Source organism: Sylvia atricapilla, chromosome 7 (assembly GCF_009819655.1).
Source record: "Sylvia atricapilla isolate bSylAtr1 chromosome 7, bSylAtr1.pri, whole genome shotgun sequence".
NCBI classification, from domain to species: Eukaryota; Metazoa; Chordata; class Aves; order Passeriformes; family Sylviidae; genus Sylvia; species Sylvia atricapilla.
Genome location: NC_089146.1, coordinates 29,151,732 through 29,179,697, shown reverse-complemented (window position 1 = coordinate 29,179,697; position 27,966 = coordinate 29,151,732). Strand labels below are relative to the sequence as shown.

The window sequence follows — 27,966 nt, the reverse complement described above, 5'->3', positions numbered from 1 at the left end:
AAATCTTTTATTTGAAAGTGTTCGATTGTGTGCACGCAGATGTGTGAAAGGAGAATCTTTTGACATTCCTCCAAGATATCCAACTTTTGGTTCTTACTCAGTATCAATTTTAGGACTGCATGTGTGTTTGTTGAGTACTGACTTAAATTCTTATAAAATGTTTTTAAGTAAAAAAATTTTAAGCAAGCGCACCAACTGTAGATGTTTACTATTAAAACTTTCTTTGTAGGTAATTGCACTTAAGAATGAACATTGAAGACAAGCTGGGAGGATTATTTCTTAAATGTGGTGGCATAGACCAGATGCAGTCATCCAGGGCTATGGTAGGGATGGGTGCAGTATCTGACCAGTCTGGAGTATCGAGAGAACGGCAAGAGGCAGTGCTTCAAGATCGGACTATGCCGCACCAAGAAATTCTTGCTACAGATGAAGTGTTACAGGAAAGTGAACTTCGACAGCAAGAGATGATTTCACATGATGAACTCATGGTCCATGAGGAGACGGTAAAAAATGATGATGAAATGGATGCGCAAGATAGACTTCCTCAAGGGCTGCAGTATGCTGTTAATGTCCCTGTAAGCAATTTCTTTGTGAAATATTGGAGAGATTACTAGGAAGCTTGATCTGGTAGTCTAATCCTACTCTGGCAAGAATCTATTAATTGCTTGTTTGGCTTTTGATTATCTAAATATATGTCATTTGCCTCTGGCTGTGGATAAATTTTGCCAATTAAGTATAATCTTTAAGTATCTGTTTTATAAATATCTTATAAGCAGGCTGTTACCGTAGAACTAAAGCGTTAAAATGTGCTCCTTTAAGGATATTTAACGTTCAAGGGTAACTACAAACCGGAATAAATAGTGTTATTAGAAGGTGCATACTGTTTATGCTGTTCATAGTACTGTTTAGTTGCTTTTGCTATAGGAAGCATCTTGTATGTTTTTAAGGTATGTGGACGCTTTAGCAATTGCATTCACACTGCAGGTTGGACTGTGACACTTCATACATGACCATAAATATGCCCCTCCACGATATCTCATAGAAGGCATACCTTGGCTTTCCCAGAGAGCATAGAGATGACTTCCTTTTGAAAACAGAGCATCTGTCTGTAATGCAGCACATCATCACTGTTACCCTTCAAACATAAAGGACAATCACCAGGACTATAAAAGTAGATAGCCTTACACGTGAAGAATAATCTTCAGAAACACAGCACTGTTAAAACACTACTCTGTTAGCTGTAGATCAGGTGGCTCAGGTGTTAGAAAAATGTAAGAGTATCATGGTCTTCATGAAAGTTCACATTAGATTGAGATTTTTAAATTTATTTTTTTTTTCAAAAACTTCATTAGAACTGGTCTTTTTTTTTTTTTTTCTTTTCTTAAAAATTCTTCTGTCTTAAATATATAATAAACTATTCCGTTAAATCTTGCATTGACAACAGGACGGACTAAAGTAAAATAGGTATGAAAAACTGAATGGTTTTACAGATGGAAGTGATTTTAACATGAACTGATCTCAAAATCACCACAGGTCAGGAAAAGAGACCTTGGGAGATGAATGAAAGGATACATCAAAATGTTACTGAGGAAATTAACTGTGCCCTTTTTATTTAAGATACATATTAATTCTTTCACTTAAATTTCTGAAAGAGTGAAGCCAGAAGATAATTCCCGTAGGAAAAGGTTTTCTGTTTCAGCAGTTTGTCATCTTCTAAAATTGAAAAATTGCTTTTCTGTAGTGAGAACCTTACCTGAAACTGGCACTTGGTATCTTAACAGATCAGTGTAAAGCAAGAAATTACCTTTACTGATGCATCTGAACAACAGAAACGAGACAAAAAACAAATACGAGAGCCAGTAGATTTGCAGAAAAAGAAGAAAAGAAAACAGCGTTCACCAGCAAAAGTAAGACATTGATTTGGCAAAACCAAGATTAAAAGGACCTGAAGATTTGGTTGACTATGACTAATTTCATTAGCATTTGAACTAGTTAGGCTGGAAATTGTTTGTTTGCTCAGTAAAGATGCAGTTCTGAAGTTCACCAGAGACCCAAAACAAAACTGATATAACAGTGTTTTTCTTTGAACTCCTTTTAGCAACATGAACTCTTGACATATTTTAACATCTGTCTCTCCAGGCAGTTCTCTCTCCAAATATTTTTTTTAAATTATGAGTCAGTAGCTTTGTAGACCATTTATAAATCATTACTCTGTATCTATCTAATAATAGTTGTGCTTTTTTGTGAGCCTGTTAATTTTATATGCTTCATGCATAGTAGTGAAAAGTTTTTAAAAAGAAAACTAAAATTGTAGTTTTGAAAATTCTAAAAAGTTTACTAATATATATAAAATAATTTACTTGTAGGGAAAACTCCTGTGGTCATAATCATCTTCATATATGTATTTATTTATATCAAAAGATTCTTACCCTAGCTGCTGGTTTGTTACTTAAAAAATTGTTTCGTAGATCCATTCATGAGGAGTATGTATCCCTGTATGTCTGAAAACAATTTTCTTCTGTTGAGAAGCACTTCAGATAAAACCAGAATCATTTCACCTCATGAGGTAGCAGTGTTATATCTTCTAGTAATTCTCCAAATCAATATTAATCGTCAGACTTAAAATAGAACATATGCAGGCTGCTCTGATAGAAGTAAATCAGTTATATGTTATCACACAGCAGCATTAAAATAAGCCTACTCAGAAATCAACCCAGACTGTTTGTACATCAAAGGAAAACTCACCATAATACAAAGAGAATCTCCCAAACCTCCTTTTTGTTGCCCTGGGAGCAGGACCCCTCCAGTCCTCCTCAAAGCACTGTCAAATAAGGTTGCACCTGCAGTATTCTTGGAAAGCTGAGAAATTGCTTCAGATTGGGTGTGGAAGCAAGTTCCAAATGCTGTGCATTTTTTTCTCACTTCTCCCTTTGAGAGAAAAAGGAGATCTAGGTTGAGTACATCCAGAGATCACTTCCATGGAAACATGGCAAGGTAGAAGAGGCGTGTGCCCCTCTTTCTACAGACGTGTGCTTGCATGCTTCCTTTTTATCTCCCAGTCTGCCAGAGTTAGTCTTTTGAGATGACAAAAGATTGAAAAATGATCAGCAGAATTGTTAAACAGGTTCTTTTTCAGTCTCTCTTCCCCTTTTTCAGACCTGTCAGAGTAGAAAGGCAGAGTTAAAAAAACCTGAAGGACTGACCTAGGTGAGAGCCTCCTGCAGTTTCAGTATTTCCAGAGTAGTGGGGTTGATTTTCCATCCAAACAGCAGCCGGAACTTTGACAAATGGAAGCCAGTTAACATTCTGAAGTGTTACAAATTCTGTTTTCTATCAATGCAGTAATCAGCTAATGAAGAAGTCATTAGGTATCATGACTGCTGTCTCCTGTTCCCTCTTCCACACACACACACACACACACACACACGTGCACACATGGACAGACACGCATGCACACACACTCACATGCACAAGCTTCTTTGTTGCTTTGGTTAGGGAAGCTGCTCTGACAAAGCTAACTCTCATCATTTAAGAGTTGGTACAAGGAGTAGATTAAGTAGAAGAGCCCAGGTTTAGGATAACCATGAAATTAAGAGTATTTTCTGCACAATTATTTTAAAATTTCAATATAATATATGAAAAGCATTTCATAACATGTATTTAAATTTGTTTTAAAGACGCAGTCGGCTTCATCAGCTGGATAATGTTACAGAACAGAGTCTTTACAATTGTCTCTATCTGTGACTGGAGCAGTAACACACCAATCTTACAAACGTATGAATGTACTTGTCCTTCAGAGTGAATGCACTAGAATGTGGTAGTCTGAGACTTTCACTCTTGTTTTGACGCAGGAGAATTAAAAATTAAGTAGATCCTACAGTATTTGCTATTATTTCAGAGATTCTGTCTCAGTTAATGACTCTCTCTTTCTCATCACTGTCATTATCATAAAACATAAAATGCTGTAGCTAATCAAACTGCAGATGTGTTTTCCCAGCATACTTTTATTTTCTGTTAATAACAAGGGACTAAACTGTATTATTTAAGGTTCCTTAAGCTCTTCTTTATAGTTGTGTTTGCAGTTAAGCAAGACTTTTATAAATGTAATTTATTTACTGGTTTTCTTATTCTCTTGCCAGAGGTAGTCTAGATTTTGGGTTTTGGTTTAGTTTTCCATTTTTATTCCTTTTGACAAATTAGAGAAAACTTGTGATTAGCTTTATTCAATAAGGTAGATGTGGTGCATTTTTTTAATTTAAGTTTTTTAACTTAATATGAAAATAGCAGCTTTGTTTGACAGCAAAGCAATTGAGTGTGGCAAGTTGAAGTCATCAAGGAGATGCTTTAATATGTATATTAAGTGAGCAATACTTTATTGACTGAAAAACCTGAAAGGGGAGAAGAATAATACTATTCTCTTGGTTGTTTGGCTTTGGGATTTTAGTTTTTAAAATACAACTTTACCTTTGAGACTTTTGGTATTATATAGATGTAGATAATATATATGACTATTCTGGTTAAGCTTTAATGTTTTTTAGCAAACTTTTAGAGTTGTGATTTGAAAAAAAGAATATAACTTTTCACTTTTGCTTTGAAATACGATTGTCCATGGTTTAGTGCCCAGGAGTGGTTTGATTACTTTGCATCCTTTCCAACAGACGGACAAAATAAACAGTAGCCTGTAAAGTGACTCAGCTGTGCCTAGGGAAGCTCTATGCTGATTTTCCATGAGCTGCTTTTGTCTCTGTCCTGTTGAAATATCTCTTAATGCACAACGAGACACGAGTTGGATTGGACTGCAATTGGAAATGTGTATTAGAAGCTTAACGCATAGTTTTGTAGAAATTAGCATTGTTTTTTACCTGAAATATTTGCATTTTCTGCATCGAAAAAATTAATGTTTTTTTTTTTTTGTAGTTAATAAGACATCTTTAGAGGGTAGTGTGAGAACAAATTTTACTCTTTTTAAAATAGATCCTTACAATAAATGAGGATGGATCACTTGGTCTGAAAACCCACAAATCTCATGTTTGTGAGCATTGCAATGCTGCCTTTAGAACCAACTACCATTTACAGAGACATGTCTTCATTCATACAGGTACTGCTTGACTTCAAATTTGTCTTTTCTACTATATAAAGAGTTGTTTACTTATGTTAAAAATGTTTTCAGCTCTATGCGAATTTCAGTTTTAAGAGTGTAGCTAACTTGGCATCTAAGCTTATAGATTCCATGCACCAAAGTGTCAAAAGAATATCAGAAAAAAAAAAAATCAACATATATTTAATAAACTGAAGAGCTAACTGTTTACAAGGTTTCTTTTCTTTCTTTATCAGAAAGTAATGGGTTGACTTGTAGCCTAAATGCCAAAAATTGACCCCTTTGTAAAAATGTGCTGCAGCTGCTTATTTGCCTGATGAGGTATCTCTGTGTTTGGAGAAGGGAAAAAGGTACTTACTGTTATAATAGCTTGCCAGTTTCCTGAATGCAGTCTATGCCAGCATCCTGATTGATCTTACTCATGAGGAAATTACAGCCATTCCAGATCACTCTTCCGTGCTAGCCTTAATGTGACTCTTAGGATCATGGAGAGAACTCTGCAGTTCGTATACGTAGTAAGGCAAATGTCTTTTGGTATCAGGGTATTTTTGGAATTCGCTCAGATGCTGGTGTTTTTAATAGAGATTTTAATATTCCTCAAAATTTAGTTATCACAAACAACAGTGTGTAGTTATTAACTTATGGATGTGGAATTATATTGTTCAAGGTGAAAAACCATTTCAGTGCAGTCAGTGCGACATGCGTTTCATACAGAAGTACCTGCTACAGAGGCATGAGAAGATTCATACTGGTGAGTATAGTGCCTTGAGTATCTTTACTGGCGTGCTTAAAAACTGTTTCCCCACTCAGGCAAGGTTTCTGGTAGTAAATATGCGGCCTAAAACCCTGTCCTAGTTTGTTTTAATTTAACACGTGTTATAAAGTTATAAAGCTTTTCAAAAGGAATTAGTTTTGTGCTTTCAACTTGTTCCACTGTCCTTTGGCTGTAAAATGAGTATGAAGTCCAGTAAGCAGATCTGAAAGTAGTTTTCTATAAATAACCCCAGAGCAGCAAATCCTGAAGTTTGTGTATTCATAAAAGTCAAAGTTCGTTGAGCAGTTCTGTCTTTTGTTGTATCAAGTTAATCCAGACAAGGGGGACTCCCAAATTACATTTCCATAGATTTATTTGTTTGTTTGTCTGTTTGTTTTTATTTGAATTTGATGGAAAAGTGCCAGGACTAAAATGGCCAAAATGCCTAACCCCAAAGGTATTAGTATCAGCTTTTCTTTTCACTTTTTTTCTTCTTTTGGGTTTAATTCAGAACTGTTCTAAAAAGAAGAGTCTTAGTTTAAAAATATGTAGTATAGGTCAAATAAGGCCCAAAGCTTTAAACCAAAGAGAGTAGTTTATATATGTTTATTTTTTTATCTTATTGCACCACACAGAACCACATTCTTTAACAGGTTTGGTTTCATTGGGTTTTTGGCATTTTGGTGCATGGCCTTTCAATCCCTCTTTAAATATTTTGTAATATGGTCCCTTTTGGACTAGATGCCAATTTCTCAGCCTCTTTTTCAGAAAAGCAGAGCTGGTGAATGTGCACAGTGTTTCTTGGCTGTAGCATTTAAATGGATATGAAAGCTACTAACACGCAGTGCAGTGTGTGCATGTGTAAGGGTTGAGAGGGAGAAAAACTCTGCAAAATGAATTTTCAGAGCAGTGTACAGGGAGTTACATGCACAAATGCCCTGTTGTTTATGGGATTTTTGTATCCTAGGTTGCCATGAGTCCAGACTAAGTAGGTTTCCTTCAGCCAGTCAGCCACAGAAGAGTCTTCCATTCTTCTGTCCAGTGTCTTTGTTCTGCTCCTAGTCTTTCCTCTGGCTCTGAATTGGTGAACCATGCTGCCTTCACTTTGTGTAGATACTTATTCTTAAAAAGGAATGCTCATTCAGTCTCTTCCATCTATCTGCCCCCCAACTCCACCCCCCCCCCCAAAAAAAGGCAAAAATTTAAGTGCAGTCTTCACATTTTTTAGAAGATTTTTTTTTTTTTTTTTCAAATGAGGATTGTTCCCTGTACGTGGCTTTGAAAATGAGAGTCTGGCAATATAATTAATAAGGATTTGACTGAAAATATTTTATAAATTGATTTAATTATCTTTTAAAATTTAGCTTCTAGCTCTAATGAGAAATCTGTCGATTGTAAGCTTTGTAGGGAGGGGGTGGATGTGGTGGGATTGTAGAGTTTTATGCCAGCTCTTACATATGCTAGTCTTTGTTTAGCAGAGAAAAAGGTACCATTTAACTAATTAACCATATTGTTATCTGACTTTTTTTAGATAACTGTGTTTTCTCCTTTCCTCAGCATCCTGAGGTATAGTTTGGTTGTTTCTCAGAAAACAGAGGATGGTGCTTGTGTTTAAGTCGTTGAATTATGGATGTTTTCCTGGGTGACAGCTAGTAATGATTAGGAGAAAACACATAAAACTCAGCTTCCAGGAGTGGCAAAATTTTTTCTGAAGGCTGTTTAGTTAACAAGAATCTGACTAGTGTTTAATTTTGGCTTCACCCAGTTATAGTGTAACTAATTGGCACTCTGCATACCTGTCTATGCTTTTTCACCTCTATATGACAGTGTTCACTACTAGCCTTGAGCTGTCTGTGTAGTCACTCTGTTGTTCAGAGGTGCATAACTAAACCCATCCAGAAAAGCTGATTTTTCAACTTGCTTCTCTAATGAGAGGGTGAGCAGTGGGTCTGTGTTTTACTTTGATGGAAGTAAAGATCTGTTTCTACTGTTCATACCCTTTTAAAAAATGTTCCTTAACTTTATTCAATACTTTTTTATTTTGCATTTTTATCTCCATGAATGACCACTTTTAGCACTAGCTTTTGTACAGTGTTCAAAATACTGATGAGGAACAGGAAAGTTTATTTAAAAGTTTTAATCAAATTTTCCAGTTTATTTTAAACAAATCGAAGAGAGTAGTAACAGGTAGAAGCCCCATTTTATGCCTGTTACAAGCCCCCAATTTACAGGTGCCCCTGCTATTTCTAGTCTGACTTTAGTTCTCTCAACCACTCCTTCAAAGGAAATGTTGTGAGGGAGTTAGGAAGCAATCAATGAACAGCCTTATTCTGTGTAAATAATTAAACAGTTGCATCTAAAAGCAGACATTGCATTAATACAAAATTTGCTTACAATTGTGTGTAGAGGAGGGCAGCAGTGTTGGAACCCTGCTGCTAAACTTGTCCCTAATGATACAGAAAATTGCTATTTTAGTTGTAAGAGAGGGAAGTCACTGGTATGCAAATATTTTCAGTTTATGAGGTTGGAGAAGATGCTGAATGTTCTTCTTTTTTTCCTTTTTTTTTAATAATGTCTGCTTACTTTTTGCTTACAAATGTTTCTATATACCTTACCCACTCATGCATTCGTGTGTCCTAATCGTGTAAGCCACCCTATTTTCCATTTTAAACACAAAAACTAAGATTACATTAAAAAAAAATAAAACACCATTGGGGCTAACAATTCAAGTGCCTTCTTATTCAGTCATGCTGAGTTTTTTATTGCCTTCTTTGTTATTTTATAATTTGTTTTTTGTCTGTTTAGATTTTAAAATGCCTGGGTTTATAATTGTTACAGCCTTCATACACATAATATTTGTACTGCACTGGATGAGTAGCTCTATTACTTGGTTTTAATAGATTGCAAACATGGACACAACACATGGGCTGTTTTTATAAGTAATACATTAATTGTTGTATTATATTTTTAAATTTTGAGGGATTTTTATACATCTGATTCTTTTCCACTCACTAGGACATTTCAGAAAAACGTGTCCTGGACTCTCCCTGCCTTATCAAAAAGGGTATTATTAATGATCTCCTCCATTTGCAATAGGTCCTGTTTGAAAAGTACAACAAAATTGCAGAAGACATCTGAAGTTTCGGGCTTCTGCTAGGATAAAATTATTATTGGAAGCCTATCTTCATATTAATTTTTAATCTTTTTCTAACATTATCTTCCATATGAAGATTAAAGCCAAATTTAAGTATGGTGTCAGTTTCACAAAGGTTTTCTTAATCTTACTTTCAGAGTGTTCTGGAATTCTACTGAAAAATGTTATTTTCTGTACTGTGCTGAGTTAACTGCAGGGCAGCGTCCCCAAATTCTTCTCCCTGTTAAGGCATGGCCAGCAGTGCATTTATATGTGCCCTAAAAGTCTCCAAAATAGCTGGTGATTGTAATCCTCCTAAAAACCACAGACCCCTGTTTGGCCCTGTTTAAGACTTGAAATGGGAATAAGTAGCTGGGGAGTCTTCTGCCAGCAAATAGCCATGTTGTGTAGGAAAACGTTAAGGAACTCTGTGTGCATTCACTTACAGAAATGAGTGTAAGGCTGCAGGTAAGTGTATTAATGAAGTGCTCTGCATTTCCTGGGATTGCAGGATGGCTCCTTAGAGGGCTGTTCAAGGCCAGAACAGGACTCAGCTATCTTGCTTTAAGGCTCAGGATAGTTTCCAACCCAAACAGCCACTCCATTCTCTAAAATAAATCTAAGGTAGCATGAAAGCAAGCTTTGAAACTGTGTAAGGAGAGTTGTTTGAAGGGGAAATTTAAAAACCCACGAAGTAGAATAGTGGAGCAAAGGGAAAGAAAACAGTAAATAGCAAGGACTAAGTAGTAATCTTCAGGAATGGAAGAGTTCCAATGTATCAAACAAGAACTATGAGGACTAAATGTCTTGCTTCAGCATCCTGAAAATGGAAGGCAAGGATTGGAATTTGATTCAGAAAGTCTGAACAGGCTTATTGGGAGTAAGGCACCATAGTTTGTGAGAGTGCCTGACAAATGAAGAGAACATGAAGAATGAACCTGGAGTTTGAAAGTTAAGAAATAGGCCAGAGAGGAGGATTTGCTTACAGGCAGGATGAGAGAGAATGATATGATAAGTGTTATAAGTTAACAAGGGATGTTGAAAAAAAAGCAAAATTTTATGGTGCTTATTAATAAGCAAGAAATGGTAAAGTTCTCTAAGTCAAATGGAAGAAGATATATAGAATGCTGGGGTTGTGAGCCTGTAGAAAAAGAACTGATGGGAGCTGAGAGATCTGAGGAGAAGAGATAATTTGATTTAGGAGAGAATAAATTGGAATAATTTCATCCAAGAAAGGGATTGGCTGAGAAGCCACATGGAGAGGTAGGAATTAATAATTGGAAATAGGACATAGGCTTACAAAGAGAAAGATTTAGAAATTGCTTGGAATTAAGGAAGCTGAAACTCTGGGCATTAATGATCTGACTAGGAGCACATGTGTGGGCGATACAGATATTTTCCATTCTAGTTTCTATAAATACTGGAACCTTATTTTAAGGTACTGTATTTCCATTTGTAGAAGGATGTGGATAAATTTCTCTATTCTAAATGGAAAATACAAACTCTGTCAACATCTTAAATAATAAAATCTATTAATTTAAAGTTTTAAACTTTAACAACTAATTGTTGGTAATTCAACAGTTCTTAACATAATTAGTAAGAATAAAACTACCTCAGAAAATAGCAATAGTCTGCATATTTCTGGGAACAAGACATAAATGGTTCATACCCCAAAAATCAGTGCAGTGCAGTATCCAGAAGAAAGAGGGTCTTGACAGATGCTGCCAAGACCATCCTTGACCTCCTTGTCAGTTCAAATGATTTCATAATAAATACTAAGAGGAGAGATCGCTGTTGTTCAGGGTGAGTTCTAGTAAATAATAGTGAACTTCTATAAAAGCAAAACTAACGTTTCAATGCATTTGAAATTTTTAGGTTTTGTCAGAGAAACGTAGAAAAAATATCAGAGGGAAGATGTAAGGCAAAAGTTAAAAGAAATAAAAATAGAGTTACTCCCTGCTCAGAAAGGATCATTACAGGGTTTCTTTGTGAGGAAAAATAAGGGGGAGAATTGAAGAGGAGTTCAGGGCAGTGCATATTGTCTGAATGAGTATTTCCTGAAAGAAAAAAAAAAAAAAGGAAACCAAAACAAGCAAACAAAACAAGAGAAATGAGAAACCTGTAAGTATGCAAATGCCAGTTTTGCTACAGAGGTTTCTGGGGTTTTTACTTAATTTTTAAAATATTTTTAAATTACTTCCTAAAAAAAGAAATAAATTTGGTTTTCAATCAAAATAGTAGGACTTTTTCAAAGCAGTTCTCTCAATTCCACATGCATATAAGGGGAAAAAAATATGGAAAAACAGAAAACACCCTCCAAACACCTCTATTAGAGTTTGGAAATGCATTAATTCTCTCCTGGGAGGGATGGATGGGTTTGAGTTAATGAATTGGTGAGAGGATTGAGGTATTTTTATATAGTCGTCTTCCTTAAAAAATGCATACTGTAGCAACAATTCAGGAAGACCATTTTTGCAGTGCCTAATTTGCTAGCTGTAAGACATACCTGTACCTGCATTAGAAAGAGGAGTAAGGATTTAGTTTTTAAGGTGGGGGTTTTTTTTAGCAAAAAAGTGTAAAGTAATTCATGGCATCAGCAACTTAGTATTGAAAAACAATGATGTAAGTTAGCCCTATGTGGCTTTTCAATAGCAGTATACTAAATGCTCTTATTGCTTCTAAGAGAGAACGTAGTATTTGACTTGGTAGTGTTATGGAAGAATGTTGATTTATTCTTTTAGATTAATATTGCTACGTGTTTTTTGTCAGGTGAAAAGCCATTTCGTTGTGATGAATGTGGTATGAGGTTTATTCAGAAGTATCACATGGAAAGGCACAAAAGAACTCACAGTGGAGAGAAGCCTTACCAGTGTGAATATTGTTTGCAGGTAAGATGACTAAGTGAAATCTTCTGTGATTGAATACTAAAACACCAGTCAATTCCCCAACTGCAGAGGAGGCTTTCTCCATCTTATACAAATAAATACATAATGAATGTTTTTTCTGTGAAGATGGGCTATCTTGGTGCACAGGTAGAGCAGAGTCACAGCTGGCTGTGCTTGATTTTATTGACTGTATACTCTTGTTTGACTCTTCATTAGAAATCCATAAAGAGGGTGAATCGTCAAGTAAATTCGTTAGAATGAAAGGTTTCTTTTCTTTCTGCTAACTTATTTATTTTTGCATGCTAATAATAATCCTAATCACCACCATCATCTTTTCCAGTATTTCTCCAGGACCGACCGTGTACTGAAACACAAACGTATGTGCCATGAGAACCGCGAGAAGAAACCCAACAGAAGTGCCACCAAAGTTGGCTTTTTGCCATCCGAGGAAGATTCTGGTTTCTCTACGCCTCTGAAAGACAGCTCTTTGCCAAAGAAGAAAAGGCAGAAAACAGAGAAAACAAAATCTGGGGATAAGGAAAGTACAGATAAATCGGATCACAAGAAGGACAAAAATGACTATTTGCCTTTGTACACTTCTAGTACTAAAGTAAAAGATGAATACATGGTAGCAGAATATGCCGTTGAGATGCCACATTCTTCGGTCGGTGGATCGCACTTAGAGGAAGCAAATTCTGGAGAAATACACCCACCGAAGCTCGTTCTCAAAAAGGTCAACAAGAGGAGTCTAAAGCAGCCACTTGAGCAAAGTCAAACCATTTCACCTTTATCTACATACGAAGACAGCAAGGTTTCAAAGTATGCCTTCGATCTTGTGGATAAGCAAAGTTTACTGGACTCTGAAGGTAATGCTGACATTGATCAAGTGGACACATTACAGGAAGGGCCCAGTAAACCTGTACACAGCAGCACTAATTATGATGATGCAATGCAATTTTTAAAGAAAAAGAGGTATCTACAAGCAGCTAGTAACAACAGTCGAGAATATGCCTTGAATGTAAGTACCATAGCATCTCAACCTTCAGTAACGCAGGCAGCTGTGGCCAGTGTCATTGATGAAACTGCTACGGCCTCAATACTAGACACACAGGCACTGAATGTTGAAATTAAAGGTAACCATGACAAAAATGTCATTCCAGATGAGGTACTGCAAACTCTGTTAGATCATTATTCACACAAGGCTAATGGACAGCATGAGATTTCTTTCAGTGTGGCTGACACGGAAGTGACCTCCAGTATATCCATCAATTCCGCTGAAGTATCCGAGGTGACCCAATCTGAGACGGTTGGAACAAGCTCTCAAGCTTCCTCATCAGATAAAGCTAGTATGTTACAAGAATATTCAAAGTTTTTGCAACAAGCTTTGGACAGAACTAGCCAAAACGATGCCTATTTGAACAACCCGAGCCTTAATTTTGTGACTGATAACCAGACTCTTACAACCCAGCCAGCATTTCCTTCCATGGAGAAGGTGTACACATCTATACCCGTCAATAGCTTTCGGTCGGGAATGAACTCTCCATTAAGAACAACTCCAGACAAGTCTCACTTTGGACTAATGGTTGGTGATTCTCAGCACCCTTTTCCCTTTTCAGGTGATGAGGCAAATCATTCTTCTTCCTCCTCTACACAGGACTTCTTGGATCAAGTAACTTCTCAGAAGAAAGCAGAGGCACAGTCTGTTCATCAAGCATATCAAATTAGCTCCTTTGAGCAGCCCTTTAGAGCTCAGTACCATGGGGCAAGAGCTGGAATATCCTCTCAGTTTAGCACTGCCAATGGACAGGTGAACCTTCGGGGACCAGGGACAAGTGCTGATTTCCCAGAATTTCCCTTGGTGAATGTAAATGATAGCAGAGCTGGGATGACTTCTTCACCTGATGCCACAACGGGCCAGACTTTTGGCTAAGAAATCTTTGTAAATAATACTGGCACTTTAGAACACATTTGTCAAAAGGGGGTTGCTCTGTATAAGATGGAGTTCTGTACAGCTTTTAAGAGCGCTATGTTAAAAGTAAGCTGATATTAGCAAGACCAATAACTGCTTCTTTTTCTCTTTTTTTTTTTTTTTTTTTTTTTTTTTTTTTTTTTCCATTTTTTTTGTTAGCCATCAGTCATTGAACTGCCTGATGTTGGTGCCCCTATCAAAGGCAGTTTATTATTCACTTGTTTGAATCCAGAAAATATTTTACCTTCTTTGAAATTTTAAAATAAACAAAATCCCCAGGTAAGACTTTCCCCCATGATTGTTTCCTTGCTGGTTTCCGTGTATGCTTTGGGAGGACAGTTTATTGTCTGATACTATCCACATTGTCATTTTTAAGCCCGTCAGCATAGTCATTGCTCTTCAGCAGGGAATCAACGTGTACTAAACACACAGAACAAACAAGTAACTTTCAGAAGTCAAACAAATATGGCTTTAAAAGAAAGCATTTTCTAGAAAAATCTTTGGTCTCTCTCAAAAATAATTTTAGACCATGTGCCCTTCATTTCTGCTTTGCATTACCTTGAGTTGTGTTTGGAGGGAAAGAAAGTGAATTCTGATAGACTAACTCTACTATTTAAAAGTCTAATTAATTTAAAATACTTTAAACACTTTTTTAAGCAAAATGCCTAACTGCTAAAGCCTTTACTTCATTCCCGAAGTAATGTGTATTTCTTTGTACAGCTGAATCTAGATGTAACTTTTTAATGACTTTTTCATATGCAGAAACCAAGATTTTGAAGTTTTAGTTTAAATACTCTGTAGATGACATTCCCAGTTGCAGAATGCTTACACAAACAGTGTATTCCAAGATGTAAAAGCTTAATTGTACCTTACCCTACATATTCATAACGATTAACATAGAGCACTTAGCCAACTTTATAGTTTTTGATTTCTCAAAAAATAAAACCATTTTTAGATGTTTAGGTCTGATACGGTTGCATCATTTTCATCTCATACAGCAGCTCCAGTAATTCTTTTCCATATACTTGAGATTGGGTATTTTTAGCTTCTGTAAAAACTGTTTTAATTCTCTGTCTAGAATTTTGACAATTCCAATTATTAAATTTATTGAAGTACCCCTGAAAGTTGAAGAAGTGGGCATTCAAATTCCCTATTTTTTAGTGTTTGCTTTGTAAAAGTCACTACAATTTTACCAGTCCAAACTGTTGAATGACGGGGGTTTTTTTTTCCAGCCTAGGAGAGTGATCAGAAGTTTTCATTGCATTTCACAGTATAAATAAACTGCAAAGTTTATCCCTGTACCATGAATATATTTTTTTTGAATAGTACTTTGTCTTGAAGTATACAGTATGGTACGATAAATAGTTCTGTGTGCATTTTTAAGGTGGTAAGATTTGAGTAGCCTAACTATTGTGTAGTTTAAGTTAACAAGTTTCAGATCTTTGAACTGTATGTTCATTCTATTGCACCTTCCCTAAAGGGACACTGTCTGGTAGTTCAAGGCAGTTTAAGCCTCATGTAGGCTGATTAACCAGGGAAAAACACACACACACACACATATATTGGTAGGTGTGTATATGGTGGTTTTTTAAATAGGATTTCATCCAGGTTTTTACAGCACAGTTGCTAGCTGGTGTCTCTCAGACAAAGCCATCAGGTAGGAGAAAAGGCTGCATCTCAAGGGGCTAAAATATATCCTGTCTTTTAAGAAAGGACTTGAGCAGGACCTGGAACAGTTCCCACCTCTTACCAAAGCAGGAGCAATATTTTTCTGAATTTTCATTACCCGGAAACTGATCCCACTTTGTCTTTTCCCTTATGGTAGCACTGTTACAGCACTAACTTCACTTGGTACAGTTGAGGGAGAAAGGGCATTCATTATCCATAGCCTGCTTCTTCTATTGGCAAGAATACAGTTTATATAAACTAATTTCTTAATACTTTTGTATAACAAAGCAGGCTCTTTTGATTTGTTGACCCTTTGTGTAATACAGTTAGGCATTTCAGCCTTATGCTATGACTTTCCAGTAATTTTGTCTGAATATTTGGCCACAACTTGAAAAGAGTGGGCATCAAGGGAGAAAAGTAAATTCCTTATGGATTATTAATGATACATGTAAAGAAATTTCTTTGAAAGAATATTTTTGAACTGATTAGTGGTCTCTCTGTTTTTCTTCCTTTATGGTCAGTTTGGTTTTTTGACTTTCCATCCTGTGTTGTGCAGAAATAACATAAAAGGTCCCCATATCCCAGGAAATCACCTTTTGTAAGGCATATTTTGTTTTCAGTGTTCATTTCCATGACATCCTGGCTTGTGGTGCCTGAATAATACTGTGTTGGCACTTTTGTTCCTATGCCCTGATGTTGCAAGGAGATGGCAACTGTACTATTTCTTAAATATAGCAAGGAACAAAAGAAAAAAACAAAACAAAACAAAAAAAGGCTGGGTTATTACTATGTTACTGCACTGCTGTGGGCCCATGGGGAGGTAAGAGGAATGAAGCCTCCTTCTCCCTAAGGGGACTGACTCAGCTTTATTTAAAAAAAGTTTCTGCATTGACACTCTGGTGTGAGAATGTGATTGAGGACTCGGAGGGAGTGGCTCTCCCATGCCATGGTCACCCTTGGGAATCACTCTGAGGGTGTGTGAGGGAGCAGGCTGCTGTACACACTGAAGGAACTTGCTCTTCCCTGCAGCCAAGTGTGGGGATCACCAGAGGAACTGCTATTCCTTACATCACAGCTCATTCCCTAGCCTGCTGCTGAGCCATTCCAGCTGCCCTCTGTGCCTTAGGACAGGCTGTGAAGTCCCGTCTAAGCCACAGGGACTGTCTTGTAGGGTTCTTCCACGTGTACAATTAAAGCAGTGGTGTGAGTAGTTGATCTGCTGATGCTTGAAGCTTTCTGCACTGGAGGAGTTAGCCAAATATACTGCTGTGATTTCCTGAGTACATCCCCTTGTATCCTGGAATAAGTGTTGATGTTGTTCTGGGAGGTTTAGCTCTGTAAAAAGCTCTTGCTCGTTTAATAATGGCATTATTTAATAACATTTTTCACTGCTCACATTTTGCTGCTTTTAATCTGCTGCAGATGCACACTCTTCATGTTGATCTGGTCATTTTTGTTCGTTTTCTGTGTATGTCTGGGAAAAAAAGCAGCTCTGGTTGTCTGTTCTGTTCTTGTGCTGTCAGTATAAGGGCTGGGGTGAGCGTGGAGATTCCCCTGAGCTAACAGCAGGCATTCCTACCCAAAGGTCGCGGGAGCACCGGATCTGTGTGTGTGTAAGGTGGAATTTTTGGGGATATCTACTAGTGATAGCGCAATGATAATTCTGAAAAAGAGGAAATTGATGACATTTATTACCAAGCTCTCTCTCTACATATATATATATGTATACAAAATACATATATATATATACACACACATGCACTTATTAATAGGCCATATTTTGGTCCTAAATTACTTGACAGTGTCCCTTTTAGCATGAATCTTTTGATATGTTTTACCATTAATATAACAGACAATGAAGGAATCAGCTTGTAATGGTATACTAATAGGCATTTACATTTTCTTCATTTGATTTGAGAATGAATTAATCATAAATGACAAGTTTTGGGGAAAAGGATTAACCATATGTATTACTGTATGTTGGTTTACGAATGACAACATGAACAATTTAAATTGGATGATAAAAGAACCATGTTTATGATCTTGTGTCTCCTAGTGTTGTCTTTAGGAAAATTGTGTTTCAAGAAGAAAATAGGAGAAGAAAGTATTCATGTGAAATAACACTTGTATTATTTTTATATTGTACTTGTCAGTTTTTTTTGATGATGGGAGCTTTTCATTGTTAATTGAGAAGTACAGTAAAATCTTGCTAATTCGCTGACCTCTAAACAGAGCATCTGACAGGTTTCTACTTCCCTTATTGTCCTTTCCCATCTCTGCAATGGTCTAAAAAGTACTGTAGCAAGGTCTCACACAATAATACTGTACTACTTCACCCAAGTATACTACAGCATCTATATTAGTATACTGGGAGGTGGAAGGAGTATTGAAAACTAAATTGCAGTTGTCAAAATAAATGAACAAAGTACATTTTGTGATGTGACATCCTTGCTTTTGTTGCCTGCTTCTTCACTATTTTCAAAACTGTAATTTGTAAAGGGTTTCTAAGGCATTGCTGCAAACTATTTGGGTTCTACTGTAACTTTTGGAGTTTATTCCAAAGTATTGATGTTCTCCTATGAAAACTTTCCACCTGAACAGATATGTTATATTCCATGCCTGATCAGAATATTTTTATAGTTTTTGTATCATATGTAGTAACTATTTGAAATGAACCAGAATATTTGGATGAATTCACTCTGATTTTTGCAGCATTGGATTACATTATGTATGTATATTTGCTAACTAAATTTTCTTGGCTTTGAGAGCTTTGATTTTTATTTTTTATTTGCTTGTTTTAATACCATTACAAATCACAGGGAAAATCCTAATACTCCTGGGAATCCGTTTGGAAACGTTAACAGGCAGAAATATGTTTATGCAGTCGGTACCAGTACACATGTGAACTTTCAAATTACATGGTTGGTACTGAAGCAAATGAATAATTTTATAGTTTCTTAGAGTTAAATGTTTTACTAAAATGAAGCCTTGTAACTTTGAAAGTTCCTTGGACTTAGGGTAATGCATGTTTATGTTAGGCATGTAATGCATTTAGCTGAAACTCACTTTGCAAAGGACAAGCACTAAGAAAGTATTACTGCTAATGAAAAGACATGTCTCTAATTTGAAATTTAAACTTCTGTTCAAGTTCAATTTGCTTTGTGTCAGGGAAATAAATTTATAGTCACTTTTTGCTCTACTCAACATACAAAATCTTCTGTTTCCTTTTTAAAATTACATCTTTTGGTAGGAAACACAAACTGAGGCAAGCAAACATTTCTAAGAGTTGTTTCTTGCTTTCCTTAATCCAATGGATGGAAAGGTAATATTGTGTAAACAACATTATTTTATTTTTTTATGCAATATCATGCTGTAAATATGATTTATCAAATAAGGATGTACCTATGATTGAATCTTTGATTCTGCACAGCTAGAGTTTATATATAAATATAAATGTGTCTTGACAATCAAGGACTTATGTCAGTCTTCCTTTATGACGTTTCTTATTGTTATGCATTCCATTTGTTTGACTTGAGTATTTGTATTGTCTGTAAAGTATGTAATGTTTTTATAACTTGTTTAAAAACAAACAGAAAAGCCTGTAAATACGAACTGATCACAGTACTGCTCTGTTAGAAGGCATATGATGATGTACTGTTTGTAAGCAATAATACATGACAGTGCTAACTTGACAAGTAGCATAAGGGTAAGTTCCAAAAATACCTTTGGGAGTTAATAGCCTTGTTTGAGTTAATGAATATTCTTAATCATTTTTATAAATAAATTCATATGTCCTCCTGCTGGAATATATAAATAACATTGTTTACAGAGCACAATTTCAGTCTCAGAGAGGACAGTCTTTAGATCTATGGCTTCATCCACTTTGAGGGAGAAATGAATGGCTTGGCTGAACATCTGCGAGACGAGGAAGACTGCTAAGGTTCAATAGCTGTGTCTCGAAAGGATCAGAGATATTATTCTGCTTCTGTGCTGATTCCTGCCAGTTCCTCTACATAAATTTGGAGTCTTTAAGTCCTGATCTTGAACTGATGAGACTTGGGCCACCCATAGAAAGGAATAGTTCTCCTCTTATTTCATATGCAGATAAACTGAACTTTTGAGTCACCTCTTCCTTTGAGTTGTGTATTTTTCAAATTATGAGCTATGAGATGATGAGATGGGTTTATTCTGATAAACTAGATGTCAAACTTATAGTTTGAATTGAATAGGTATTAGACTGTACAGAGCAGCATATCTATTTGAACAGTCATCACTGCTTTAGAACCTCCCCCTCCCCAATTTATAAATGTATATGACCTACATTTTATAGAAAAAGAAATGTTTTTAAATGCTAGTCATTTATATAATATGTGCTTTGAAGGATTTGCTAGTCCACTTCTGTCACTTTTAGTACACTGGTATCTTTTATATGTAATGTATGCTTTTTATTATTATAATTATTATTATAATTATTATTATTGTAGACATTTCAGTAGGAGGAATTTTGCAACAGTATGAGGGGTTGAAATTTTCATTGTCAGAAATGAATTATACTGGACTTTGTCTGTGTAGTCTTGTCTTTCTTTAAATACTGTCTGGAAGGGAACTTGGTATTCAATAAAGCAAGTTACTTCCTTTTATTTTGAAGGCATACTATATAGTGCTGAATTGGATCTGAAAATGCAATGGATTTGAAGACAGAGGAATTAGTACATAATCTAGTGTACAGAAGAAATTGTTTTATAAAAAATCTGATGATATATATAGTGAAACACTGTTACAGTGAATTTCTGATTAGTGCTATTTGCCTGAAGTCCATATGCCTTCTTTGTATTTCAGTTAAAAAAAAAAAAGAGATAATTTGTATAGATAAATTTAGGATAATAGGTTTATTTCAATCATTATACAGTATTTCTTTATCCTACAACATCTATTCCGTCCCTTTATTATCAGACAAAAGACCGTGACCTGAATTCCATCAGTTGGAGTATGTATATATAGGTGAGAGATGGTTTTATAGGAACTTGGAAAATATGAATTTGCATATTCCTTATGTTTCTGAGAGAAATCAGTTGAGTATGTGAGTCTTTCATTATTCCTGTGAAATGAGGAATTGCCTGATACCAGTAAGAGAGTGAATGAGTGTGTGTGTGTGTGTGTGTGTAGGTCCATGGAAGATGTTTGAGTCTCAAGGCCAAAATGATAAAAATATAAAAGGATTTAATGTAGCTCAACACATGACTTACATTTAATATGTAAAAGAAACATTTAAATTTCATAACTCAAAAAAAAGACAAAAATAGTTTTGCAGGGAACAAAACTATTTGGATAGCAGGCTTGACCAAATGAATTTTTTTTTGGTTGAACTTGATATATTTTAAATGATTCTATTTCTGCCTTTATTTCTGCCCTAAACTCAACTTAAAATATTTTGGGAGTTACTCTTCCTGTTCATTTGACTGTGAGTGTAATTTATATCATGGTTTACAAAATGTGGCATGAAGGATTGGATTGTTTTATCTGTATAATACAATGAAAGTTTGCTCTTTTTTTACATAATCATGGTGAATGGTATTGTATTCTTAGGACTGATTTATTCATTAAGTGACTTAATGAGTTTCCTCACTTTTGACGTTATTGTTTTCTTATGGTTAACTTAGTCTTTTTGGGTTTATAATACCCTTCTATGTATTGTGATACTAAGGGAAGTTATGTTTTTGCTTTATTTTTAATTAAACTAATAGTTTGATAATTTATATTTGCAAATGATGCATTTTAAATGTGGTCACTTGCTGTTTGAAAAATAAAAATATAGAATACTGTTTTATGAATAGACTTAGCAGTATTTTTCATGTTAGATAATTTGAAACAAAATCTGCTTTCTTAATGAGACAGATGAAGGCATGTAAAGATACATATTGTTGTGCAAGAACTGGAGTGGATACCTTTCAACAATTAAATGAAATATTTAAATATTTGATTTGAAACACACAGAACTTACTTTGGTTTTCTTCTCCCTTGGATCTCCTTGCCTCCTTTGATTATAGAAAACAGAATATCTGACCTTAACTTTAATCGTGGTTGTCTGAGAAGATTGCACTGAAACCGCTTTAATAGAAACACCTAGTCTTAGACCAGCTTTCCTTTTGTGATTTTTTGTTTGCACCAGAATGCATTTGTTCAGTGCCAGCATCTCCTCATGTGCATGAGAACCAGGACTTTGTTTTAATCTCAGTGGTGAGAAGGGTGAGCTCGATTACTCAAGATTTCAGATCTGTTGGATAACAGTATGCCATGTGTGCACTACAGCATTTTGTAGCATGTGTAGTATATGGAGTATTTGTTGCATAGATTTTTCCATTGTCAAAGCAAATATTTAAAAAAATATTGAGGATCATAGTATTTATGCACGTACAAAACCATAAATACGCCCTGTAGCATTAATTACTGGTAATTCAATTTTCTCCTCTTTATTTGTTCGTGTGTATCAGGCATAATGTTTCCCTGAATCTTTTTGTAGGATTCTTTCTGGTAAATGTTTTTTATGGAATGCTTGGCTGCGTTGATTTTACTTCATGAAGGATCAAGTTTTATGTAAGAAGGCATTAAAAGTGGCACAAAACCTTTTAAAGAGAGAAATACTGTAGCGAAGCAGTGTGTGAAGACTGGAGCTGTGATCAGATGAGCACGGCAGGAAGAGCTGGTGGGTTTGGGGTGTCACCAGCCCCTCACCCAGTGGGTGCAGCAGGGCCACTACCTGGGCATCCACCTCGGGGACCTTCTCTGGGCAGTGCTGGCTGCAGGAGAGGAGCTTCTCATGTGGCCTCATACTGCACCCTGCAGGAGGCTCAGCAGGCTGGATTTGGCCGTGGCAGATGTGGCACTCAGGTTTGCTCTCGTGTCTCACCCAGGGACAGCAGCCCTGGCAGTGGTGGCCACGCTCAGCCCAGGGTGGTCACGGATTGCACCAGCACTGACTGAAAGTGGCCGTAGGAAATGCCCCTGCTCAGTCCCTCTGAGTGCCTTTGTGTACCCCTGGAGCAGGGTGTGAACACAGCTCCAGCACTGGATAGGACTTGGTTTCAGTCTTACTGCAGTGTGCGAGTTACGGTATTGCCTTTTTAAAACTACCTTATAAACCTCACGTGGTACGTTAGCATCCAGTCAGCACAACAACTGCTTTTAATGGTTTCATGTTTGATAGTTTTAAGTTGTGGGTGCACTCTGACTGCAACGTGCCTGATGACATAGTGCCTGTGTACTCAGCCACCTTGCTTGTCTTTATGTTAATTTACATTAGTTATACTGATTTTCATTTGTTTTAAATATGTGGTGGAAATAAGAAGTCAAAAGTGATCACATCTGCTTATTGACTTTTCTGATTAATACTGCCAAAGAGTAAAGTGATACCAAAGAGATGCTTTTCAGCATTTTGATATTGAAAAGAATTATCCGAACCTATACTTTGTGTACTTGAGAAAAATAGTCCATTTGAATTGCTTGCTTTTAATTTTTGCTAGGAGGAGGAAGCAGTTTTCAGTCTAAGTGAATGGTTATTTGTTTATTTAGAGGCATTAAAATATCTCTTTTCAATTAATATTTTTCTTGCAGTGCACAGGGTAAACTTACTTTGTGGCTTCAGGATAGAGAGCAGTTTATAAAAGTTCAGAGATCTAGAGGTGTGTTGTCTTAGGGGGGTCGTCTCAAAAAGAATCCTGTTTGTTGGTTTTCTTTTGAACTGCACTTGACAAATAACAGAAGATAGTCTTCCACAGAATATTATTTGCTTTTTTGTCTGCTTTAGTTGTCAAGACATGAACTTTAATGAAGAGAGCTCTTCACTGGAACAGGGGTTTAAAAAGGAGCCCATCTGTGCTGTCTTTTTGAAGCCAACAGCCCTGCCCTGGTTGCTCAGGTAAGTTACCTCCTCTGCAGTGCTCTTCCTCTCTCACACCAGGGCTGGTCTTCGGGTTCCTGACATCCCTGCTGCACCATCTGCTTCGAATGCATACGTGTACAAGTCACTGGCAGAGATTAAATAGGATGATTTGGTGAGGTTCCATTTTAAAATGTGCGTGTGAGTGTTTTGCAGTCCAGCCAGCCTACGTCACTTTTACCTGTGTCAGCAGCCGTGCACATCATGCAGGAATCACAGAATCCAGTTCTTCCTACCTCTGTTATTTAAACTCACTTCTGGATGTTTGCTGGGTGTACAAGTCACTTTTGTTGTTTTTTCTGCTCGGAGTCCATCTCCCTGGGCAGCTCTGCTGCTCTTCCACGGGACAGCCAAACACATTGCTGTGTGATCGCTGTTGGTTGATTTCGTTGGGCCAGTGGCTGTGTCTTCCAGGCCTCTGGGCTAGAAGTGTGGTGCCTGGTCCAGACCAGGCTTTGTGCTGGCACCTTTTTAGATACATCAGTGCCTTGACAGTAGCTTGTACATAGTAGGCCTCATTTAGAGGTGATACCTTCTCAGCAGCTATGGAAATACAAGTATTACCACTGAACGTATTAATTTTCACTTTTATTCACATAAAAACTTTGGTTTTGTCGTCATCAGTCATTAGTGACATTTCACAGAGGCAGAAGTAACAGCTTTTGTTAGATCAAAAGCACTAGCCTGGCCCAAATGAAACCAAAAGAATCCATTCTTTTAGCTGTGTAAATTATAGAAAAATAATTCTCTCTTGTAATAATAATAATGACTGTATGTATTATACTCTGAAAATATAAAATGTGTAAGTATTATACTCTGAAAGCTCTTTTGGAGCAGCACATCCTTTATCAGTCTTGTCACAGGATAAACCTGAGTCATGAGAGAGAATAAAGCAACGACTGTGAGTGCTGGGAATGTTCAGGATAATTGTGAGGTAATCTCGACCATGCAAGAACTAAACAGAGGATGGCATCAGAAGCTGAAAGGATGAGTTGTTTGTTTTCTCTCAGGTTCTGCATTTTCTTCCATTTCTCTTGCCAGTTCCTGAAATATCTTTGTTTAAAAGCTAATATAGACAGAACAGTGTAAGGAAGATACAGTTCAGAAAGACATAAGCAAGTGCAGTGGGACCAAGTGATCTTTTTCTGCAAACCAGGACACTGAAAGGGGGCTTTTCTTTAGGACTACATCTGTTCCCTTAGAGGAACTGAACAGGATGATTGATAAATCTCCTAGTCAAACACGTAGCTAGAGTGATGGATGTTGCAGCCACTTGAAAATGAGCTGTAAGGACAGCGTGAGTCCCCACAGCGGGTGTGGAAATGCACTTTGGCAATATTGGCTCTCACAGAGTTGTTGCCTGAAAATCCATTTTAAGGAATTGAAACAAGAATGTTGTTTGTAGTGATGCTCAGGCTTGATGTTGATAACTGCTATTACACACACTGAACAACACCAGGTAAAAATCCATTTTAAAGGCAAAGTATTTTACAGTTTGCAGCTGTGAGTGAACTTGGAAAAGATTGTCTCTTCATTTAGTCTGAGAACATACTCTACATGTCACAGCCCACAATTTTATGGTCAAGATAGGGTTTATAAGTCATTAAGTGATGTGATTAGCTAAACTGGGTAGTTTGTTCAGTTTGGGCTGTGTGTGTACATGGAAATTGCACATTGCTGTATTGTAAGATGTGTATTTGTGGCAGCTGAAGAAGATGATGATGTGGTAGGTGACAGTATCCATCCTATTAAGAATCAATCCATTCCACATTCCACTGGATGGCTCAGCCTTGTGGAAGTTTCAAATTCTCATCTTCTCTTGCTGACCAGCCTCTGTGCTGCTGCTGCTTTCCCTGTTTCTAGAGGCCATGTTTATATCTTTGACACCCCTTTTGTTCCCATAACCATTCTGTCCCATGCAACCTTTTGTCACCCTCTTCACTCCCTTAAATCCATTTCCAGACTCCATTCCCTGGAGCAATTTCCAGTGAGTGACACCACGTGGACCATCAAAAGTCTTCTCAAATCACAGTTCAGGATGTCCAATGTGTGGGTCTGCCAGGCTTTGGATGGTTCCATCTGCAGTCCCCAGGACCTATGTAACTTGAGGGAGAGGATTCCAGCTGGTCTGTGGAATTCACAGTGTCCTTTGCTAGCCCTGAAAGCGCTCAAGATTTGGACTTTGAGAAAACTATTTGAACTCTTAGTTTCATTTTTCTCCCCTTTTATTCCCTGTAGAAGCTAAGGTACTCAGCATAAAGAGAGAATTTTAACTAGGGCTTTCAGAAAACTTTCTCAAATTGTGATCGTTTTCTTGGAAGGCCCAAAAGTGGTGTGGAGTAAGACTTACATAAAGACACTGGTTCCAAAATGCACACAACCCTGCTGAAGGAGGGCTCCTGCTCTTGGAAGGATTCTCTTCAGAAGCAGGAGAATGTTGAAAATTGCCATGACTAAAATAGGAACAGACAGATCAACACTGAACCTTCCTGAAAGTGCTTCTTAGCAGCGCTTGGTGATTTTAATGTGCCAGCTACAGTCCTTGAAGAATCCACCTTTTACTTGTTTTCCCTGTGGTTCTTTCCAGTGCAGAGGCAGAATTTCCCAAAGGAGTGCTCAGCAGTGGCAAGTGGCAGTAGCAGCTGGCCCAAGAAACTTCTTTAGCACTTGCCAGGTGTGCACATCTGTGTGGGGCAGGCACAGAAGTGCCTGCAGGCAGGCTGCAGGGCTTGGTCCTCAGGGAATTAGTGACCCTTCATCAACGCTGCAACAAGTTCAAGACACTTATTTCAGATTTTTCACTGGCCCTCTTGATAGGAGAATCTGGCTGAACCTGTTCCCTGGTAGTTGTAGAGGGTAAAAAAGAAGGGAGTGGAGGAGAGCTTCTGAAATATTCCTGGAATGGCATATCCTGGGGAGCTATCCGTAGAATTGGGATTGTTCAGCTTGGAAAAGATGCTTAGGGGTGACCTAATTGCAGCCTTCCAGCACCTGAAGGGAGCTTAAAAGAAACACTACAAGGGCATGTAGTGACAGGACAAAGGGGGAACGACTTCAAACAGAAAGAGAGGAGGTTTAGATTAGATACTGGGATGAAATTCTTTGCTGTGAGGGTGGTGAGGGCTGGAACAGGTTGCCTGGAGAAGCCGTGTGGATGCCCCATCCTTGGAAGTGTTCAAGGCCAGGCTGGACACGGCTCTTAGCGACTTAGTGAAAGGTGTCTGCCCAGTGCAGGGCGGTTGGCATCAGAACCCCAGACATTCTGTGATTTCCTCAGGCTTCATCCTCCTTTGAGAAGTCGTCTGTCTTCCCTGAGCTCTTGCTTTCCTTTTCTGCCAATCGCAGAAATTGGGTGTTTTTATTCAAGAGTAAAGGTATGTTCATACTTTGGCTCTGTGGGAAAATCAAAACAGGTTCACTGGATTACATGCATGTCTTGTCTGAAACCTTATTGAAAATTAAAATACTTCTATCTCATTTTGGAAGTAAATTAAATCGAAGTGTACTATACCAGCTCTAAGGAAGGGTGGCTGGCTCTAGATTTGACCCTCTTTATATTGAGGCTATCCAAAATTCCTGCCTTTAACTGAGGTAGAGCTTTGCCTGTGCAGAGTCACAGGATTTCTTGACAGCCCAGGACTGGGAAGTTCGACTGGATGGAGTTCCTATTGAAGCATCGCTGTTGTGCCGGAATCAGAACCCTATTTCCCTGTGACCAGCATTTCCTCGAGCAGCCGTGAATTCGCTTATTTATTCACTTATTTTGTCAGACTCCTGAGAACCGCCGATTGAGCGGCGGTCTGCTCCCATCCCCTAATGATTTCTGTTTCCCACGCTGGGCGCGGCGGGGTCTCGGCGCTCCGGGATCCGCCGCGTCCCGGGCACGGGTGGGAGCGGCCGGAGCCGGGCAGATGCTGTGCCGCTGCGGGCGCGGTGCCCGGGCAGACGTGGCAGCGCCCGGGGCCGCCCCGGCGGGAGGCGGCGCCGCGGGAGCCGGCTGGAAGGAGGGAGGGAGGGCCCGGGAGCGGCCAGGTGAGTGGGGTCGGCATCGCGGGGACACCCCCGAGCAGGGACAGGGACCGGCCTGAGCCGCGGGGACCGCCCGGGGACAGCGCAGGTGGCGCGGGGCTTTGCTCGCTGCTCCCTCCGGCGCTGCGCCGGCTCTGTCGGGGAGGAAGGAGGGAAGGAGGTAAACGGGAGGGAGGGAAGTTAAAAAATGAAAAGCGTGGTGGGGGGGTGCAAAAAAAAAAAAAAAAAAAAAAAGGTGGAAAAGAGCCTCTCCCCTCAAAAAGAAAGAAGAAAAAAGCTAATAAAAAAAGGGCGTGAGGAGGAAGTTAGAAAGAAAAGGTAAAAGCAGAAAAAAAAATAAACAGAAGAGAAAAAAGAACAAAAGCAGGGAAACAAAAAGGGGAAATAAATAAGAGAAAAGAGGGGGAAATGGAGAAAAAAAAAGAATTTTTAAAAGGAAAAGGCAATCAGAGGGCAGAGGGAGCGGGTGGGTCGGAGCGCTGCCCGGGCAGGGT

General features: G+C 37.8%; 1 protein-coding gene across 2 annotated transcripts; it reads left to right on the top strand.

The window, feature by feature from the left end:
- Positions 1-234: 234 nt before the first annotated feature.
- ZNF148 (zinc finger protein 148) lies at positions 235-21,334 on the top strand. 2 transcript variants are annotated; one of them, XM_066323094.1, is made up of 6 exons: positions 235-575; positions 1,782-1,907; positions 4,975-5,098; positions 5,766-5,849; positions 11,755-11,873; positions 12,211-21,334. In XM_066323094.1, exons 1-6 carry the CDS (start codon positions 246-248, stop codon positions 13,798-13,800), a joined length of 2,373 nt encoding a protein of 790 aa, XP_066179191.1. In that variant the 5' UTR covers positions 235-245; the 3' UTR covers positions 13,801-21,334. The 2 variants fall into 2 exon arrangements, with proteins under 2 accessions (XP_066179191.1, XP_066179192.1); XM_066323095.1 differs by lacking the exon at positions 1,782-1,907.
- The last annotated feature ends 6,632 nt before the right edge of the window (positions 21,335-27,966 follow it).

Bases quoted from the DNA above. Each gene is read 5' to 3' on its own strand.
- ZNF148 (XM_066323094.1), top strand. From the start codon at position 246: ATGAACATTGAAGACAAGCTGGGAGGATTATTTCTTAAATGTGGTGGC. The intron at 5,099-5,765 runs GTACTGCTTGAC...ATATTGTTCAAG, and splicing joins ACATGTCTTCATTCATACAG to GTGAAAAACCATTTCAGTGC. The intron at 11,874-12,210 runs GTAAGATGACTA...CATCTTTTCCAG, and splicing joins AGTGTGAATATTGTTTGCAG to TATTTCTCCAGGACCGACCG.